The following is a 21,415-nucleotide window of genomic DNA, read 5'->3' as shown; positions in this document are numbered from 1 at the left end:
TGTTTTTCCAGTGAAAGTCAGCTTTCACTGTTATTTCAGGCAGCCACAGGCATGTGGGAATTGTTTTGTTTGAAAGCAGGTTATTCCTATTCCTGGAATCAAATTCTGCACTCAGTGTCTCAACTGACAGGTAAAGGAAGCCTCAAGTTTTTTTCCTAGGCATCCTTGTGACTATGCAGATGGCCAAACACTTGATGGCAAAAATGAATTTATTTCCAGAGCTTATGTCCCACACTCCCATGACAAACAGCCCCAAAGGCAGCAAGGAATATGAAAAAGCCAGTACAATTTGTACTTGTTGAGTTTTTGTCTAGTTCATTTATTAGAATGTACATAAATAAACACATTGAATGGAATTAAACATGAATATGGAATCATGGTGTAGAGGACATAGCACTGACCTAGGGGTTCGCCCATCTGATTTCTGACCCAGCTCTGACATAGGACTGCAAATATTCCAGTTTGTCTAGAGTATAAGGTGGTTTGGGTGGTAAGGCAAGAGGTAAAATAGGTAAGAAGCAAAAGAATAGGTAGCACCTGCCCTAATGAGGGCCACACATTCAGTGCACAGGAATACCTCCTCGATGAATAAGTGAAGCTAAGAAGGAGAGTTCTATTTTACTTTTTTACTTATAAACAGCAAACATTTATTTTTCACAGTCCTAGTAGCTGGTTAGTCCAAGATCAGGGCACCATGAGACTTGGTGTCTGGTAAAAGCCACTTCCTGGATGATAAATGGCAACTACTCGCTATGTCCTCACGTGGTGGAAGGGGCAAAGTATCCCTCTGGACCCTCTTAAATAAGGCACTAATCTCATTAATGAGGGCTCCACCCTTATGAACTAGGCACCACCCAGGGACTCCACCTTGTAATACCATTATCTTGGGGATTAGGATTTCAACACATAGATTTGGGGGAAATGCAAACATTCTATTTAGGACACCTAAGCAATTTCCATACTGCCCACAAAGTGCCATGTCTAAACCCAAATAAAATCACATCATTTTCTGACTTTAATAAGTTCAAAGTCTTATGATTGACTGGCAGAGAACTTTTCTTCTTCAACCTTTCTCTCCAAACCTATTCCATATACTCCATTTTCCATCTGCATCTCTTCTTTTTTTTAAGTTAACTTTTATTGAAGTATAATGGCTTTACAATGTTGTCTTATTATCTGCTCTACAGCAACGTGAGTCAGTTATATGTATACATATATCCCCTCTTTGTTAGATTTCCTTCCCATTTGGATCACTGCAGAGTACTGAGTACAGTTCCCTGTGCTATACAGTAGTTGCTCAGAAAGAGAGTTTTAGACCTGATTGTCCAAACTAAGGAATTTGATTTCTATCTTACATTCAACAGTAAGCTTTTGGAGAATTTGTGCAGGAAAATGACACCATCAGGAAGAAACTTTCAGTTACTTTCTGGAGGAAGAACTAGAACAAACAGAGACTGGGGACAAGGAGAGAAGTTAGGAGGGTGGTGCACACCTCTGCTTCCAGTCATGGCAGGCTAAGTCATTTGCACTCACCATCCCAATGAGGACAACTAAAAAATACTGGGTGAAATGTGAAAAAGAAATTATCTTCATTAAGCGCTAAGAAACTCTGAGGCTAAAATCTAGAAGAAAGCAAAAACCCAAATAGGAAAGCCCAGCACTCAAAGCCACTTTTGCCTGAGGGCATTAGCAAATCCAGAAGAAAGAATTGTGACACTGAGCTGTGGTTTTGGTGGCCTCATGGAAAAGAGACGAAAAGTTGAAGTTCTCATCCCCAGTGAGTAGATCTGATAAGCCCTCCAGCCACTCTAAAATAAGTGGCTAACCATTTAGGATAATGGTGAACCAGAAGCAACAAGCCCTGGCATGGACTTGCAGTCTAGATATCCATCACCAGATTGACCCAAGGAACTTCAAGCCCTGAACTTGGATTAAAGTGGTCTTGGACAGGTAGTGACCCCAGGCATTTTGCAGCAGAAAGTAAAAATGCTCTCTGCAGGAAGGTTCTGTCTTCCTATGCCTGAAATCAGTCTGATAAATAATTTTTCAATAATATATTGGCACATAGTCAAAGATAAGTGGACACATAAGCAAAAAAATACATTGTAAATGACAGCCCAAAGAAAAAATAGACAATGAAAACAAATTCACAGATATTTCAGATATCCGAATTATGAGACACAGACTACAATCACTATGGCCTACTATAGTTCAAAAATGTTTAAAAAGCTTCAAAATATTTTCAGGGAACAGAAAATCCTAAAAAGTGGCATAGCCTATTTCAAAAAGAATCAAATAGGACATCTAGGACTAAACAATATAACGATTGAGGGTTTAATGGATGAGTTTAACAGAAGGCTATACATAATCATTAGATGATGATAAATGTGATGAAGAGAAATAAAGCTAAGAGAGAATTACTGAATTCGAAGATAGACCAAAGAAATCATCCAGAATTTTGCCTGGAGAAATGAATTATATGAAAAAATAATGTAGGATAAGAGACACAATGAATAGAGTGAAGAAGTCTAATATACATTTAATTTAAATCCTGGAAGGACAGAAGTGAGAAATGGGAAAGAAGATGATGGCCAGAAATCTTCCAGAGCAGATGAAATGCACCAATCCACAGATTCTAGAAGCCCAGTGAATTCTCAGCAGGATAAAAAACAGATATTCACTCCTAGACACATCATAATGAAAGTGAAGGAAATCAGAAAGAATGAAGGCTATATTAATGATCCAAGTTAGAGATAATGAATCTTGACCTTGGGCAGGAGCAGAAGAAATAAAGACAAGGGGATGGGCCTCTACACGCTTGCCTTAAGAATACCTTTTGCTCAGACTTACCATGAACGACTATTTTATAAACATTCTCCATTTCATTCTTCATTAATAAAATAATTTGCTAACAAATCTATTTGTTAGAGCAACCTGACACCTAGGAGCTGTTTAAATTTTCTTAGTCATACATGAAAGGTCGTCATCTTATAAGTATGTCATCTCATGGGCTATGAAAGGGGTGAGTATTCTCCATAGGAATTATGACGCTTAATTTTATGTGTCACCGTGATTGGGCTAAGGAAGAATTTCAAGTGCATCAACCTATTCCAGGAGCTATTAGGTCTGGAAAAGCTTCTGTGTGGATCTGCAGATCCTATTTAGGAGTAAGCTATAGAAATGAAGTCAGAGTGACCTTTCTTGTGTTCCATTTTTTTTTTTTCCCGGTACACGGGCCTCTCACTGTTGTGGCCTCTCCCGTTGCGGAAAACAGGCTCCGGATATACAGGCTCAGTGGCCATGGCTCACGGGCCCAGCTGCTCTGCGGCATGTGGGAACCTCCCAGACCGGGGCACGAACCCGTGTCCCCTGCATCGGCAGGCGGACTCTCAACCACTGCGCCACCAGGGAAGCCCTCTCGTGTTCCATTTAATGCAAACATATTAAGAGAGCATCTTTACACTGAAATGCATTATTATGGCAACTTGCTTATACAGAACTTCACTTTGAATTTATTAAAAATAAATGGAAATGCTCATTTCACCTTGAGGATTATGTGTGGACCTTAATTGACAAAATGTACTCTCTACCCCATCCCACTGATCAGAAAATGGCCACCCTCCTCCCCAGGACGAATAATAATCATTTAATCCTCACTTCAGCTCTGTAAGGTAGGTATTATTCTTCCCATTTTCCAGCCGGGAGGGGAGATGATATAGTAGATGTCAGAGGTTAGACTCTGAAGCCAGACTGCCTGGGTTGGAATTTCACCTGTGCTACCCACTAGCCGTGGAATCTTAAGCAAGTTACATAGCTTCTCTGTGCCTCAGTTTCCTCATCTCTAGAGAAAGATAATATTAGGACTTCTTTAGAGGCTGCAATGAGTTAATTCATGGAAAGCACCTAAATTATTATGGCCAATCATACAATCAGTGCTCCAAAAATGGAAAATCTACTTGTTCTAGACTTACGAGGCCATTTTTTTGTGGCCACTTAATAGCACGAATGAGAAGGAAAAATATGCATCCCTGAAGCCGACTAGAAGAAGAAACATGGGTCATGGGAGCAGCCTGGCCTTATTATCCATAGTTCCTGAAATGAGCTGTGTGACCCTGACTGGGGGCAGGGGGAGGTGTCTACAAGGGTTGGAGAAGGCACTCCAGGCGGAGCCAGTGCCTAAGATATGTCCCAAATGTGTCTGCCCAGCCAGAAGCTCCTGGAATCCCGGAGATGAGAAAAGGCCCTTTCCCACACAGGCTCCAGGAAGCATTTAGAACCCCAAGGAATATACAAATTACTAAGCTCAATGAATCACAATAAATTCACTTTAAAAGTACTAGTTTACCCTCTTAATTTACAAGTGGCAATGTATGAAGCAACTGTTTGTTCATCATAGTTTTTCTTTGGGAGACCTGAAGCAGTTTCTGGCTTACCCAGTAGGGATGTCAAACCCCTGAGTGACATGCAACCACCTTATCACCTTACCTTATAATTTCTAATGGCTGGACTTTATGTTCTGTTGTCATCACAGAATGTAAATGGTTTCAACTATAACTTTGTTCAAAGCCCTTAGTCCATATCAAACTACCTTCCCCTTTACTTTTCAGTTAAGACTCTCAAGAAGTTCCTAGAGCAGCTTCAGCATTTATACCTTTCTGTCAGCAGCTTTGTCTCAGATATTCATGTGGATACAGCCTTGTTCACAATTGAGCCCAGGGCAAAATGCAGAATGTCTTTGTGTTTCTGATTTACTATAATGAGGGATAAGTGTGCTTAGGGCAATCACTCCCAGGGAGAGCAAAGGGGAAATTTAGCAGAACATAATGTGTGTTGACTTGAGTAAGCCTCAGTCCCGTGCCCCTCCCTTGGGGTTGGATTCCAGTTTCTGACCACCCAAATGTGTTCACAATGCACACTGGAAGATGTAGCCCCATCTGGCAACACTGGAAATAAGCAAGGAGTCATAGGGCCCCTTAATACAGAGGAATTCCCCAGGTCACTGAGTTGGTGAACTCAAGGTGATCCGGTATTCCTCCATTCCTCATGATAGCAGTATTTATTGAGAGAGAACCATATGCCAGGTCTTGTGCCATGCACAGCCACACACACGGTCTGCCCCCAGGGAAACAACTCTTTATTAGAAATATAGATGATGAGCCAAGGAATTCCAAAACACATGGTGCAGTGATATACATAAGAGGGGCTCCTGAACCAGGCTTGAGGGTTTGCAGAGAAAACTGGATGTCTGGGGCAGGAGTGAAAGGAAGTATTAATCTTCACACTTTTATGTCTTTCCCTCAACCCTGCCATAATTTATAGACAAGTCCTATTTTCTGAGTAAAATATAAATCCAACCACTTTCTAACACCTTGCTTTTGTCACTCTGGTCCAAGCTCCCATCGTCTCTCAGGTGGACTACTCCAATAGCCTCCTAATTGGCTTCCCCACTTCCAGTTTTATATCCTGTGGCAAATATCATAGGTTAGCTCACTTGGCTCCATTACAATCCCAATCACAGCAGGTAAGGCTTGATCGAGGTTGCAGACCAAGTCTACATTTCCTGAACTCCCGCCCTTATGGCCTGGGTTCCACACATAACTTAGCCTCTGGCAAGCAGATAATAAACCCCCATGAGATTTGGTAGGAGCAGGAAGGTGGAGTCTATGCTGCTTCCTCTGTGGTTTCTGGTTTCTCTTAGTGAGCATGGGCTCAGAAACTTTCGCTTCTACTGCAGCAGTAATAATAGAGGTCCCAGGGTACAGTTCCTAGTTTTGTGGGTATCAAAAGGCAAGGCATGGGACATCAACTTTGTATAGATGGAGAAGGAGGCAATGTGGTCTCAAAGCCAAAATTTGTGATGCTCTCAGCAGAAACAGAGTGGTCCAATGTCTTCTTCACTTTCCACCCTCCTGATTGTACCAGTTCTGGGGTATTATTCAAGAAAACAATTCTGGAAATTATAACTACTACTTGAGTTAAAACAAACATGACCACCCCCCCGTGCAAAAGTCTCTCGTGCTTTTCCCTCATACACCCAGGTATTTTGTAGGCTCTTGTAATTTATTTATGCATGCCTGTTTTTGTACTTTGTAAAAATGGCCTCCTATAGAATGTATTCTTGTGTGTGTCTGTTCTTTTTTTTTTTTGGCTTGATATCTTGATTCATAAGATTCATCTATCTTGTATGTAGCCAAGTTTGTTCATTTTCTTTGCTGTATGGCATTCCACTGATGCATATATCACTTCATATACCTACCCAACTAGTTTCTGAATTTGGGTTGTGTCCAGTTCAGGACTATTACAAACAGTGCAGCTCTGTGCATCCTTGGCCTTGTCATCTGCTTTGCACGGGCATGAGGTTCTCTAGGCGAAGCGCCTAGTGGTAGTATTAGTGGGTCCAGGGTAAATATATCTTAAACTTTGAGGGATACTGAATATTCCCGTTATTCAGTTCTACATATTTGTTGATTTCCTCCAGTCCAAGGATTAGTTAGTAGTATGATATTTTGTTTCCAAACATTTGGGTGTTTTAAAGCTATCTCTGTGTTATTACCCTCTGCATTAAGCATTATCTTCAGAGAGCATAGATTTCATGCCAGTGATCCTTTGTAGTTTATTGAGGCTTCCTTTTCCTTATTAAGGTCTATTTCTGTAAACGGTCAATATGCTCAACAGAATTTATTTTCTCTGCTTGTTGGGCATAAAGTTTTATAGTATCTAATAGCTCAAAGTATTATTGTGTTTAGGGCTTTGATATCACTGCTTATTTCTGTTTGCTTGGACTTTCATGTTCTGAGAGTGGTGGGTTAAAATCTCCAGCTCTCATTGTTAATGTGTCTATCAGTCCCTACAGTCATAAAATTTATCGTTGAGGTTTAAGCTATCCTGCTATGCCACCTTCTATAACTCCCTCACGCTATCATCCACTGACCCTAGCCATCCACTGCTCTCTGCCCCATCCTACCACCTTCTACATGACTCCAACTTCCCCATCAATCACTCAACAATTTGATGCTCTCATTTCCAATGAACATCTTTACAACATACTAGCCAACCCCTCTCACAGACACACTCTGTTTATTCTTCAACCTAAACTTCTCTACCTCTCACAACTAAAATGAAAATATCCCAGTGTTGGACCGCAAGCCCCTGGCCATGCTGCTCTCTCATTCTTCCACTCTCTCTACACGTGTTCTTTTATCTCACTGAGCCCTCCTATTCCTTGGCCTCTCTATTTTCTGCCCATCTGCACTCTCCCTCTTCTGTCTCTTCCTCCTGTCAGTAATGATTTGGTTTTGGGTTCTCCCTATTTTTTTTTTCTGGCCGCGCCACGCAGCTTGCTGGGATCTTAGTTCCCTGACCCGGGATCAAACCCGGGCCCCCAGCCACTGCCGAGTCCGAACCACTGGACTGCCAGGGAATTCCCTGGGGTTTCTCCTCTTTTCCTTCTTTTCCTGCTCCCACTCAGGCATACTAAGTTCTCAATACATCTACCACCGCTTATTCTTCTACGCTTATAACACCTTCTGTATCTCCACATCCAGTTATCACCCATAGCCAATCAACTGTTGACTTTCAGTTCTATACACTTCTTCATGTGCTTTCAATACCCCTACCTTAGTCTAGGACTTCAGCATCTCTCACATAAATCACTGCTACAATGAGCACTCCATTCTTGCTCCTCTCTGATCCTTTCTTCACATTGCTTTCAGAGTGACATTTCTAAAACACAAATTATTTCCCAAAGTAGAGCCCCTTGATGGCTTCTTGTAGCCTTAAGAATGAAGTCTCCACTGCTGTCTCTGGGGAAATGCAAATGGAGAATAGAGACATGTATACATGTTCAACATCCCTAATCATCAGGGAAATGCAAATCACAATCACGAGACATCACCTCTCCAAAGGACACATGTAACAAATTTTGGCGAGGATGTGCAGAAAAGGGAACCATCCTACACAGTTTCACGGGAGTGTAAACTGTTGCAGCCACTGTGGAAAACAGTATGGATATTTCTCAGAAAACTAAAAATAGAACTACCATATGACCCAACAATTCCACTGCTGGGCATCAGTCTGTAAAAATCAAAAACACGAATTAAAAAAGATGCATGCACCCCAATGTTCATAGCAGTGTCATTTACAATTGCCAGTGTATGGAAGCAATCTGTGTCTTTCAATGGATGAATGGACAAAGAAGATGTCAGTTATATATACAAAGGAATACTAATCAGCCATAAAAAAAGAATTTTGCCATTGGCAGCAACATGGATGGACTTGGAGGGTATTATGTTAAGAGAAATGAGTGAAACAGAGAAAGACAAATACTCAGTAAATTAAAAAGAATTAATTACTGGCTGAATTAATGGACATAGAAATGAATGTAGAACAGACTTAAGAAAGGGTAAGACTTCAACAACACACATGCTGCACAGAGCAGAGAAAGGGCAGGGCTTATTTGAAAACCACCTAATAAGTTGGTATTACTAGCTCTACAGAGCTAGTGGGCCCTTTTGTGTGTGCCTTAAATGCCAAGTATATTGTGTATGCAGTAGAGTCATCAAAATTTTCTTACAGGAATTTGGCAGGGCCAGAGTTGGGTTTTAGGAAGGTTAATTTAGCAAGTATATGAAGCATGTATCTGTGGGGAAAGACACAGAGGTAGGAGAAGGTCAGGTGTCTAAGACAAAGTTCAGGCAAGAAGTAATGAAGGTAATGATACTAAGAGTTGGCAAGAATGTGGAGCAAATAGAAATCTCATCCTCTGCTATTGGGAATATGAACTAGTACAACCGTTTTGAAAGATAATTGGTGTTACCTAGTAAAGTGAACTTGTGCAGAACCTAGGACCCAGAAATTTCATGTCTAGGCCTATACTGTAGATCAGGGTTTCTCAACTGTTGACATTTTGAAAAGATAATTCTGGGTTGTAGAGGACTGTCCTGTGCATTGTAGGATGTTTAGCAGTATCCTTGGCCTCCACCCACTAGATGCCAGTAGCACACCCTCAATTATGACACCCAAAACGTTTCCAGACGTTATCAAATGTCACCCTGGCCGGGACAGACGGGGCAGTGCGGAAAATTGCTCTCAACTGAGAAACTAGAGAAACTCTTGTATATGGGCATAGCGGGATATGAATGAGAAAGTTCATCACAAAATAATTTGCAAAAGCATAAAGCTGGAAACAAGCCACATGTCCATCAACAGGAAATAGACAAATTGTGGAATTTTCATATGATGGATAAGTACACATCAATGAAAACTGATTACTACCATTTCACACATCAACATGGATAAAACTCACAAACACAAATTTGGGGGGGAGAGAAAGAGTAAGACAAGTAATACATCCAGTATAATTAGATCTACATGAAGTCCAAAATGGAGAAGACATAACATTATTTAAAGGAACATTCCACTACAGTAAATGTATAAAAAAGTGAATTATTAACAAGTTCAGGATTGTGGTTACCTCTGGGAAGGAATGAGGAGATGAACCTGGAAGGGCACAGGTGGGCTTTCAAGGCATTAGCCGTGTCCTAGTTCTTAAGCTTGGTGGTGGGTACACAAGTTTTTATATTATTATGATATACCTTACACATATGCTGTATTATCTTCTGTATACATGAAACAGTTCATAAAATTTGTCAGGAAGTGATGTGGTCTAAAATAATGCAGGAAAACGGAGAGAAAGGCAACAGAGTAAATAACTAATTGGATGAGAGACAGAGACAGAGAGAGAGAGGGAAGAGCCAACCTTTAGGTGCCTCTTTGAATCATTTTAAATTCATTTTCTTCATAGATTTAGGGATGAAATCAATTCCTTATCTATAAACACACATAATTCATTGCTCAGACTTCTAAGAAATGTACGTTTTATGCCCCAAAGTGGATCCTACTATATGATGTGATTCACAGGACTGGATAATACCACATTTCACAAAGCACCATTGTCTGAGAATCCTGCCCTGTTAGACTTTTAAACGTGTACTCATTTGTATTCCTTAGAGTTATAAGCATCTGAAAATAGGTGGCTTAGAGTAAAAGTGATTCTTCATCACTAACTTTAGTGTCATTAGCATATCCCTAACTGGTACAGAAAACTGTTACCAACTCTGGCACCCAAACTACCCCTCTGTTTTTCTCCTAACTGTCCCTCTCAGGTAGTGGAATTAAAGGAGATTTTTTGGATCAACTCCTTTCAGAAGATGGAGCCATAATCAAGGAAAATATCAGAACATCGTAACCTTTCCTGGACCAGGCAGAGAGGGACAAGACAGGTGTTTCCTACAAGGAGCATAAATTTTCATAGTTGAAGGACTCACTGAGAACATATTTTATACATGTGGATACAGAAAAAGCCACAAACACCCAGAGAAACAGGAAATGCAGGATTTGTCCCTGACCTGATTTAGGTACCATCTCTCAGAGACTCAGAGAAGCCTGATATGTTAGAGCTACAGCAAACCCTCAGAGCAGCAAGCCTGAGCTTCCTCCCTCAACATGAGAGGCTTCAGGTGCATACATGTGGATAACATAGCCCACTTGTCCTGTTACCTGTATACACGGCCATCACCTCGTAGATACCTCTCAGTCCTGAGAGTATAACACTGACAGTGCAACTCACCCCTCAGAAGCACAGACTCAGTGAAGAGGAACACACATGCCTCTTGGGGCTTGGGACATGGGGCCACCAGGGGAGTAAATTCAGGGCCCTAGGTAACTGGAGCTCGGTAAGGGGCAGGGATAAGGACTCCGAGCATGCACCAAAAAAGGCTTATCTCAAAAAGAGGTGTGCATACGTTTGTCTGAACTGAACCTCCTGGGACTTCCCTGGCGGTCCAGTGGTTAAGACTCTGTGCTCCCAATGGAGGGGCACGGGTTCTAGGCCTGGTCGGGGATCAGATATCCTGCCTGCCACATGCCGTGGCCAAAAATAAATAAATAAATAAATAAATAAATAAATAAATAAAGTGAACCTCCGAAAATTCTTAAGGCCAGGTAAAGGCCTTTAATATTATCTATTAACTATAGTTAATACGCTAACTATATTAACACAGAAATACTCACACACACACCCTGCTGGCATGGCATGAACCATACGGAACCAAACCAATTTGAGGTCTTTCGAGGGACCCTACATGGATAAATTTCTACTTGGACTGTTCTTTCATTAAACAATGGTGACAAAAGGCCTCGTGCCTTTTGTTGTTGTTGTTCTAAGCATGAGGAATACTGTGTTACTACATGACAATGCATTTTTAAATGTCAACCCCACTGACAGGGGAAAGGGTTGTGGATACCTTACACTCACATCACTTTAACAGACCTTTATCAAGCATCTACAAAGAAGAAAACCCAGCGATTTAGAAGAGAGAAATCAATAAAAGCCTTTACGTCCTGCACAAGTCAGAAGCTCCCATTTTAGGGAGCTGGGGCGATACACACATAAATAAATAATGTTAATCTACTCTAGGATACGAGAGGAACTAGCATGGAAAACAGAAAATGTACTGATGCTAACCAGGAAGCTCTCAAGCAGCCTTAACTAAATATAGAAATAAGGCTTTGTACCCTCAAACCCCTGGTCCTTCCCTTCTCTGATCGTCTGCTCTGCTCAAGTACCACTTCACTCTTTTCCCTTAAAGAAGTTCCAGATACTAGGCCCATTTCCTCTTTTAATTTTCTTTAAATTAGGACATATTTCAGACCTCGACAAAGGTACAGAGAATGCTACACCCATGCAACCATCAGCCGTCTTAAGAAACGTTAGCTTACAAATAAAATTGAAACCCAGTGTACCCCTCCCCAACTGAATTCTCCATCTTTTTCCATAGTTTTAACCACTGTCTTAAATAAGTTTATTGTTCTCATACACACCTTTCTGCATACTACATATGCATGCATTACTCCTATGTATGCCTTTTACTACAAATAGATGTATCTATAATCAACCTAATAATTTTGCATGCTTTTAAACCTCATATGTGCATAGTATCATAATGCTTTTATCGTTTTAGAACTAGGTTTTTTCTTTATCTATTTGTCCCTTCCACTACTGAATCTTTGCCCCTTGTTATAAGCTGAATTGTGTCCCCTCAAAAGATATGTTGAAGTCTTGACCCCCGGAACCTGTAAATGTGACCTTATTTGGAAATAGGGTATTTGCAGGTGTAATAAAGATCAGATGAGGTCATACTGGATTAGGGTGGGCCCTTCATCCAATATGACTGGTGTCCTTATAAGAAGAGAAAGAACACAGAAACAGAGACAGGGGAAAACACTATGTAAAGATGAAGAAAGAGACTGGAATTCTGCATTTACAAGCCGAGTGATGCCAAGGATTGACAGCAACCACCAGAAACTAGCACAGAGGCATGGAACAGATTCCTCCTCCGAGCCTCCAGAAGGAACCAACCCTGCCGACACCTTGACCTCAGACTTCTGGCCTCCAGAACTGTGAGAAAATAAATTTCAGTTGTTTTAAGCCACCTGCTTTGTGGTAATTTGTAACGGTAACCCTAGGAAACTAACACATCCCTCCGGGAGGTCTTTGTGTCTCAGGCCCCTGAGAATTCTAGTATGTTCCTCAGTCTAGATCTTACCATCCTGTTCAGTTTACCTGCAATAGTACCAAGTCAGTGAATTAAGGCTGGTTCTACTGTAGGTGTAGTTAAACGTTTCCCCCACTGCTCTAAAGCAGTGGTTCTCAAACTTTAGTGTGCTTCAGTAGCACTTGGAGGACCTGTAAAACCCTGAAGCCTAGCAGCCTACCTTCAGAATATCCAATCCAGTAGGTCTGGAGCAGGGTCTGAGAATTTGCATTTCAAACACGTTCCCAGCTGATGGTGATGCTGCTGCTTCATGGCAGGCCAATAGCACCATCTGGTCCCCAGGCAAGCTAGGTCATCCATCAGTTTCTTTCAATAACATATACTAGAGGCTGGGCCACCATCTCTATCGTCACACAAGTTGTTTATAATCTAATATTTTAATTTATTTGAGGCAGCTATAAAAGTATGTCTAACAGGCTTACCAAATACTTGAAAGAAATCCCTTTCAATGACAGTAAGGTGGGCCGAAATAAATAGAACAAAGATACATTGGAATCAGTGTTATTTATGTTAAAAAAAAAAACAAAAAACCTCTGCAGCTTATTCATGTCAAACAAGCTTTTATTTTCAATGTTAGCAATACTGTAAAATTTATCTGCAAAAGGTAAGAATAAAGTCAGATGTCAGTTTATATCATTTTGGGATGTTGAACTTTGAAACAACATTTGTATTGTGGGCAAATGAATACTAGAATGTCTGTGAAGAACAAATTCTTCTTTTCTTTCGCTGTTCACTTCTTTTTATGCCTTCCAACTGTAGGATGGAATAAGGGTCAATTAACAGTTGTACACCAACAACATGCACCAGGGACTTTCTAAATATGAGTCCGTACTATGTACATCTGTTGGCTCTCCAAGGAGATAAGAAAATATTTTCTTCTTGTAACCCAGACCTTTGGTTGTCAGGGTGCACATCATTTCATCACACCAACCTCATCTCTCTCTTGCCAACCACTATATATGTTAGTTTTTTTTCTTGAAAGGCCACTCTGTGATTTAAATGTCTTTCCACCTTAAGAGCCTATGCTCCTTACCAAATCATAAATCCCTTATAATCCCAGACCTTCAGTTTCCATATCTGTATCATGAGAATGAGGCTGTTATCAAACATCCACAGGTGTGAAAATTAAGAAAGGGAGAAAGAAAGAGTGTGATACTGAGAGAGAGAGAGAGAGATGAGAGAGAGAAAGGAAAAGATGAATGGGTAGCGGAAAGAGAAATTAGGATTGAATTACCAACTCAGTGATAGCCAATAATAATACTATGGCTCATTTTCTTTCCTTTTGAATAAAACATCTAAATTGAACTAATATTTGTGAATTACTCATGAAATGCAGTCTTATTTGAAATCCTTAACTTTTTACTACTTTGTAAGGAGTCACCTTCTCAAAGGCATTGTTATTCCAAGAGACTTCATTTCTTTGGCCAGGTGATGAAGGTACAGCTAGCGCACAGCTTGGTCGCTTTAGCTGCTTCTTCTGGTGACCAGTCTCTAAAAATATAGGTCTCTATACTTTAGACCTCTAAAAAACACAGGTCTCTATTTCCAGGTCTGATAAATTTCCCATCTGTAGTAGTCTTAAAGCTACAGGACAAGAAATTGCGGCTGTAAATGAAATACATTCCACAACACACTTTCTTCTATATTATCTAGAATACAAGTACATTATTAACGTTGCTTTTCCAAAAGTAAATTTCAACAATTTTTTCTTATTTACTTCACACAAAAAATTAAAAACATGATAGACAGCTAGTGGGAAGCAGCTGCATAGCACAGGGAGCTCAGCTGGGTGCTGTGTGACCACCTAGAGGGGTGGGATAGGGAGGGTGGGAGGGAGACGCAAGAGCGAGGAGATATGGGGATATAGGTATATGTATAGCTGATTCACTTTGTTGTAAATCAGAAACTAACACACCACTGTAAAGCAATTATACTCCAATAAAGATGTTAAAAAATAAAAAAATAAGTACGTAAACAAAACAAAACAAATCATAAAGCTGTTAGTAACAGGTATATGTCAGGAATGGTTGCACTATACAATAATACCTGTATTCTCCAACGCTGCCCTCTGCTGAGACCATATCCAGTTTGGGTCCTTCTTCTGGTTTTTCATTTCCATCCTCTTTCTCTTCATCAGCGTTTTCATACTGATGTTCACTCTTTTCTTTAGTCTCGAATGATACAGACTTTGGCATTACAAGTTGGGGGAAAATATTTCCCGATTTAAAATCAGCAGCAGAATCTAGTTCTCTGCTCTCAGGAGGATCTGGAGAAGAGAAACATGCCAATAAACAAACAAACAAACAAACAAATAAATAAATAAATAGCTGGCCATGTTCCTACTGCTTGATACAGCCCTTCCATGGCCATCACACATCTGCTGCCTGACAGTTTTCACAACGTTCTTCCCCTCTTTCCAGTAGATCTCACACACTGTGCTGCTGATTATTTCTGGCCCTTTGGAGAGGGGATCGAAATCATTTGATCCTGAGAGCATTTTTGTATGTTTCTGCCAGAACGTCACTGGAAAATGTTCACCCCATTTCAAGACAAATTCTACCGCAAACCTCATTGATTCCTCAACCACTGAAAAGTGCCCCTGTGCCATTTCATCATTTTCTCAGGTCATCCTACTAAGAATCTTAACATTTTTAGAAGCCCGTCAACCAAAAGTGAGGTATGCCACTCGTTTGCCCTTCAGTTCGTAGAAGGCAGCATACTTTTTCTCAAGATCCTAAAGTTCTTTAGAGAATTGGGCTTCTACCTGTGCATACCGTGCCTGAAGGTTTTTGAGAGCTTTGACCCGCTGCTTAACCGCCAGAGGCCAGCGCTGAGTGCACCTCACCCTGCCTTTGAGGCCGATGCCCAGTCAGGGGCTGCAAGGGACAGGGGACTGGGCCGCCCCTCGCCAGCCTCGGCCCCGTCGTCGGGTCCACACGCCCCAGCCTCCCAGGACTTGGAAGCATCAGACAGGACCTCGCCCACCCAGAAATTGGCCTCCGCTGCCGCCCCCGCCGGCTCCTCTTCCTTCTGGGATGCCACCCCCTGTGCAGGTTCCCGCGGCTCCCAGGGCGGGGTGCCCTTTGCCTGGTACTCGCCTTCCAGCATCTGGTCCCCTCTCTCTCCCGGCTCCCTGGGCTCCCAAGATCAGCGGCTGACCACCGTGTGGCTGGCGTGGGGCCGGGCCAGGACACGGTCGTTATAATGAATACAGGGTCTAGAAGGGAAGGGACCAGATCCGGAAACAGGGACTGAAACCGCGCGGTGGGCAACTCACAGATACCCCCGACCAGTTCTGCGCCCTCCTCACCGTCCTCCTCCTCGTCTTTGTCCACATAATTCTCGTCCTCTTCCTTGTGTCTGTCTTCCTCCTCTGCCTCTTCTTTCTTCTCCTCATCCTCTTCAGCTTCCTCTGCCTCCTCCACTTCCTCCTCTTCTGCCTCTTCCGCTGCCTCCACTTCCTCCTCTTCAGCCTCCTCCGCCTCCTCCACTTCCTCCTCCTCTTCTGCCTCTTCCGCCTCTTCTCCCAGCTGTACACCCCAGTACTCCTCGACTATGGGCGGGGTGCCCTCCTGCCCACCCTGCTCTTCCCAAAGGGCTCGCACTACCGCCTGTAAATCCCTAGCGGCAGTGACCCTGCAGCCCCTGGCATGCCGTTCTGCAGGGACCGCTCCTCGTCTGACTGATCCAGGGATGTTGCCCATCCCACTGCCTGCTCTGTTCTGACCACCTGTGGCTGAGCCTCGGTTTTCTGTGGCAGAGATGGCAGGAAAGATGCACCAGTCAGTGCCTCAACCAGAGAAGCGATACGGCTGCTAGACCTAGTTGGCAAAAACGGCTGCTGACGAGCTAAGCGTTGCTCCCGGCAGCAGAGCCTGCTGGGAAGGGGTGGGGAAGAGGGGCGGGAGTGGTGGGAGGCAGACAAGATGGCGGCCGACAACGGAACAGTCTGTGACGGTGGCCTGTGGAGGCCTCGTGACAGGAAGGGTGGGCGGGAGGGGCCCGAGGAGCAGCCAACCAGAACTGTGCCTGGGAGGCCATTGGACAAGGCGGGAAAAAATCTGATAGGCAGTTGACGGGAGGCGGAACTTTGAAGGGTCAACAAAGAACTGCTCCCTCCCCCCTCGTAGGGAGCTCTAAACTCATTGGCTGAAAGGTGAGGATTGACATGCCTGGGATTCAATGAATTTTCAAGACCCAGCTTCTAGAGTTTGAGACCTTCCTCCCTTTCCTTCCAGGTCCTTGGAGTCCCCAATTACCCTTTAAGCCCACGCATGTCTGGTCCTTTTAATTTTACCACTGCCAGCAAAACTAAAGTGTCCCCATATAGAAGTACTCTGCTGCACACGGTGAATTGTTCCCTGATTTCCACCTGGAGATGGCTGGTGCCAATAGGGGCAGAGTCATTAAAAACTGTATAGTTAATATGTCAGCAACAGCAAAAACCTACCAGAAGAGAGAGAAAAAAAGAATTTGGACATTTTAACATTATTAGAGCTATTTAGAAAAAAGGCAAAGTTGAAATGGATGCAGTCAGAACAGAAAGTTGCAGAAGTGTTAACAACAGGAGCTGGAAAGTATTTAATGAACAGCTGCTAAATTTCAAAGGAACAGGACCCTGTGGTTACAGACACCCTCCCACCCCCCACCCCACCTCTTGTTTGTAGAAAAGCTGTAGCCTCCCAAGCCCTCCCCGAGTTCCAAAGAGCAAATTTAATCAGAGAATTGAGAAAATGCAGGAAAAAATGGGGAACAGTCAAGGAAGACAAAATAATAATAATTTGGCCATATGACAAAGTCATGGACCCGTAGTTCCTTCTCAAGGGCTATAGATAATAATCTGAGCCATATCCTTGAATTGTTTTCAGATACTAAACCCTCCACCAGGTGGAAGAAGTTAACTGCGTGCTAACCACAAGCAAGTAGATCCCAGACAGGTTGAAAGCAGAAGATTGATGATGTTAATTCCCAAAATACCACCCTGTTACCTCATCACCAACCAAGGACAAGGATATCATGTACACCACTACCCTCTCCCTCACCTTGCCTTTAAAAATCCTTCCCTGAAAGCCATTTGGGAGTTTGGGTCTTTTGAGCGTAAGCTGCCCATACTGCTTGCTTGGCACCTTGCAGAAAATGCTGTACATTCCTTGACCACAACCGGCTGTCAGGAGATTAGCTTTGCTGCACGTTGGGTGAGCAGACCCAAGTTTGGTTCAGTAACATAGTCACTTCAATGCTGCAAAGAATGAATAAAGAAAGAGACTAGTTTTAAAGGTCCAAGATAAGCATGATAGACGTGAAAAGGCAGTCTTCCTAGAATGATTTCTGAGTCAACAGTCCAAGACTTTTTGTTGCATTCAGCCCCACTTAGCCAAGATCTCAAGCGTAAACAATTCTTAAGATTATGAAGGAATAATTAGCTCTTTTATACTCATTCCATTTCCTGTTGTTACTGGGCAAGCACCAAAAGAATTCCTGATGAATCCTCTCGGTTCAGACATACTGCTCCCTGTCCCCATTATGTAGGAACAACTCATATCTCTGCATGGTAATCAGTGTCAACTTGCCCGCAACCCCCCCAATATATCAACCTGCTTTCTTTGCCTGCTGATCCACTGCCATGAGGAGATTGAAATGACCAGATGGTCGCTGTAGCTTCAAGTTCAGTAGAATCCAACCTGTATGCCTTACCAGAAACAGTCTCTCTTAAGACCCAGAATATTGAATATGGCAGACCCTAAAGTTTCAGGGATGGGAAGCACACATTCTGCAAGTGTGCTACAGGGAATGATAGTGAGAAGAACTGTTGTAGACACTCCAGAAAGAAAGGATGGACCCCATCCTCCCAGCTAACATTTGCTTCAGATGTCAAGACTGCTGACACCAAACGTAACACATATTAAGACGGTAGGACAAGGTTTATTCCTTACATAATAAGGCTTTCAGGGAAGAGCAGGGAAGCCTTCCCAGACTGCTCTGAAAACAGTTTGAAAGAGTGGGAAAGGAGACTGATTTCAGGTTTTTGTTTTGGTTACGGGGTGGGGCCAGGGTGAGGGTTTTGGTGCAGAGGTAGGGGCTTGCATGGTTCGAACCTCCTGCTGGCTTCCAAGAATAGATTACCTGGGATTTCTTGTCAGCTTGCCCAGCTGTGGGGTGGAGGGGAAGAGGGAAGGCTGAGTCCTAAAAGTCCTCAGCACTCAAACATCATAAAGGAATCAGACTCATTTTTATGTGAGCCAATCTGATTTTCACTCCTTGGTTCCCAGATTTATATACACTAGATTTGGCAACATAGCGTCAAATATCAGTTTTTTTTCCCCAAAGTCAAAAGAGTTTTTATTCATTTTTAAAATATCACATATGTGATATAAAATATCACAAATATCTTGCGGTTTCTGTAACTGGATCACTCAGATCTTATTCATCAGCCTGCTGAACTGTTCCTTTTTCAGAAACAAAGATACCATTCAAAAATTTTCTGATATCCTTGCTTTTAACTGTTGTGGCTTGCTGAATCAAAGCAGCTGAATTTGACACAAGTTCAATGTCATTTCCTTCAAGAATCAACTCATCTTTCTGGGCTTGAGATACTGAACAAGCAAAACCTGGCCTCATCCAAACCCTGCGGATGTATTTTTCACCCCAAAAATTTCGGATTTCAACAAGAGAACCATTCTCCTGAATAACAACGTTGATGGGGAAGTGAGCATACACAGACCTCATCTTGTAATGGAAGCCCAGTGTAACACCCTTGATCATGTTCTGTACATGACTACAGATAGTGTGAACAGTGGCCAGTTCCTTCCTATTCCCCCACCATTTGTCAACCCGGAGCCTCTTCTTTTTCTTCCCAAGGAGACTGAGTTCTACATTGATGTGATTGAAGTCCCTCCGCAGGGTGCCTCTGGGGCCCTTCACAATAACTGTGCGTCCCTTCAGAGTAATGTCTACATTTTCTGGAATGTCGACAGCCTGATTGCTGAGAATGGTCTTCATTCTTGCAGTAGATGTGGCAAAGAGAGCAAATATCAGTTTTTGATTCATTGCCTATACCAGATCCTGGAAGAATGTGTCCAAACTATGCAGAGTGTCGCACCTGCACTCCTGGAATAGCTGAGCTGCTCCACCTGGTGGAATTAAGCCAACCAGAAAGGAGATGTTCTTGATCAGATATACTCCTCCCCCTTGAGCCTGAATGTACCCTAAGGCCAGTCTGTCATCCATTACAAGAGTACAAGGAAGTTTAGATTGATTCTCTTATCTTCTAGAGCTGGTGCCACCTTATTGGCTATGAGAGCTAAAGTTAAAGATAAGTTTCTGCCATTGTCTCCAGGGCCTGAACACTGATGCCAGGGTTATGGAACCAGGTATCTCCCCAGGTAGAACAGCCCTCTTTGCCTGGTGTCCCAACAAGTGATGCAAAGGTTAGTGTCACTTTCTATAATTACAGGGGACAGTAGAGGATTTAAAACACTACCCCTACTCACGTTGGAAAGACGTTCTGTGGCCCACTCTCCAACACAGACAAGCATAATACCTAAAGGGGCTTCTTACACTTGATTTGGATCACCTTTATATTGGTTTGGTAAAGCCACATGGGCAGTGTTGCTGAATAAATGCAGCTTCAATATCCATACATGCCTTTGGTGCCATGGATGCATCAGGAGAACCATGTGGATTTGTATCTGTGATAATGAAACAAGGTTGTCCTGGTCAGAGTGTTTGTATGAGGGGGGTCAAATTTAACAGCCATGGCCATGGAAGATTTTCTGTTCCCATCTATGTGGATGGAATGACAAACCTCAGACAATTCAGTCAGCTGCTACCGCCACTTGACTCAAGTGGGCCATGGGGATATTTGCCAAGCTGTGGTGCTGGATTTAGGGGACACAAAGCCCATCCCCATCTCTGCACCTGCCAGCTTACAAGGAGTTCCACTCCAGATACTGACATTGCTGCTTTCGCCCAGATACTGAGATTGTTGTTTTCCTTCCATGGCCCCATAGTTTGCTTGTCCTATTTCAGTAATCAGTACTTCCTCCACTGACCCAGCCATTTCCCACCTGCATCCAGACCTATCTGGATGTTCCAGGAGTTACATAGTCTGTGGCACAATGGTAGAACTTTCAATGGTCTATTGACCATCACCTACTGCTGCCTGAGGGGGCCACCACAAGGGTCATCTAGATTTCACAAATTCCACCAGTGGATCATTATCCTTGTGATCTGTGACCCACAATGTCCAATGACTGGAGCCAGGTAATAGTAGAAGCAATAAGCTGGAGTCACTTTCACTTCGTTCTCTGACTAAGGTCAGTGAAGGAAGAAAAAAGAAAGAAAGAGGAATGGTTGGGGATTGTCGGTGTGGAATCACTGATAGAGTGAAGTGATCTCCCTGTCCTGACATCCCCCAAGCAACCATTCCCTTTAGAAATGGAATATTCCTGGGGAATTCCATGGCAGTCCAGTGGTTAGGACTCAGCACTTTTACTGCCAGGGCTAGGGTTCAATCCCTGGTTGGGGAAGTAAGATCGCACAAGCGTTAAGGCGTGGCCAAAAAAAGAAAGAAAGAAAGAACTAAAGGGAATATTCCTTTGCTGGGAACAGCCTCATATAGTGACCCTATAGCCTGACTGTAATGTCTAGTCTGGCAGTGATTCTGGCAGCATGGCCTTTCCAGCAATCTGTTACAGTCAAAGCTTTGAAAATCCACTCTACTTCTTGATCATGCCAGCCACCAGAGCATGAAAAGGGGTATGGAATACCTATGACGTGTCATGCCCATTTCTTTTTTTTTT

At 42.8% G+C, this 21,415-nt stretch overlaps 1 protein-coding gene across 1 annotated transcript; it reads right to left on the bottom strand.

The window, feature by feature from the left end:
* Window positions 1-19,034: 19,034 nt before the first annotated feature.
* Window positions 19,035-19,634, bottom strand: LOC307069107 (large ribosomal subunit protein uL6-like; the record flags this gene model as incomplete). Its single annotated transcript, XM_079727253.1, has 1 exon — window positions 19,035-19,634. Exon 1 carries the CDS (start codon window positions 19,611-19,613, stop codon window positions 19,035-19,037), a length of 579 nt encoding a protein of 192 aa, XP_079583379.1. The 5' UTR covers window positions 19,614-19,634.
* Between the last annotated feature and the right edge of the window lie 1,781 nt (window positions 19,635-21,415).

This window comes from Hyperoodon ampullatus (assembly GCF_949752795.1).
Source record: "Hyperoodon ampullatus genome assembly, chromosome: X".
NCBI lineage: Eukaryota > Metazoa > Chordata > Mammalia > Artiodactyla > Ziphiidae > Hyperoodon > Hyperoodon ampullatus.
This window is presented reverse-complemented; position numbering and strand designations above follow the sequence as displayed.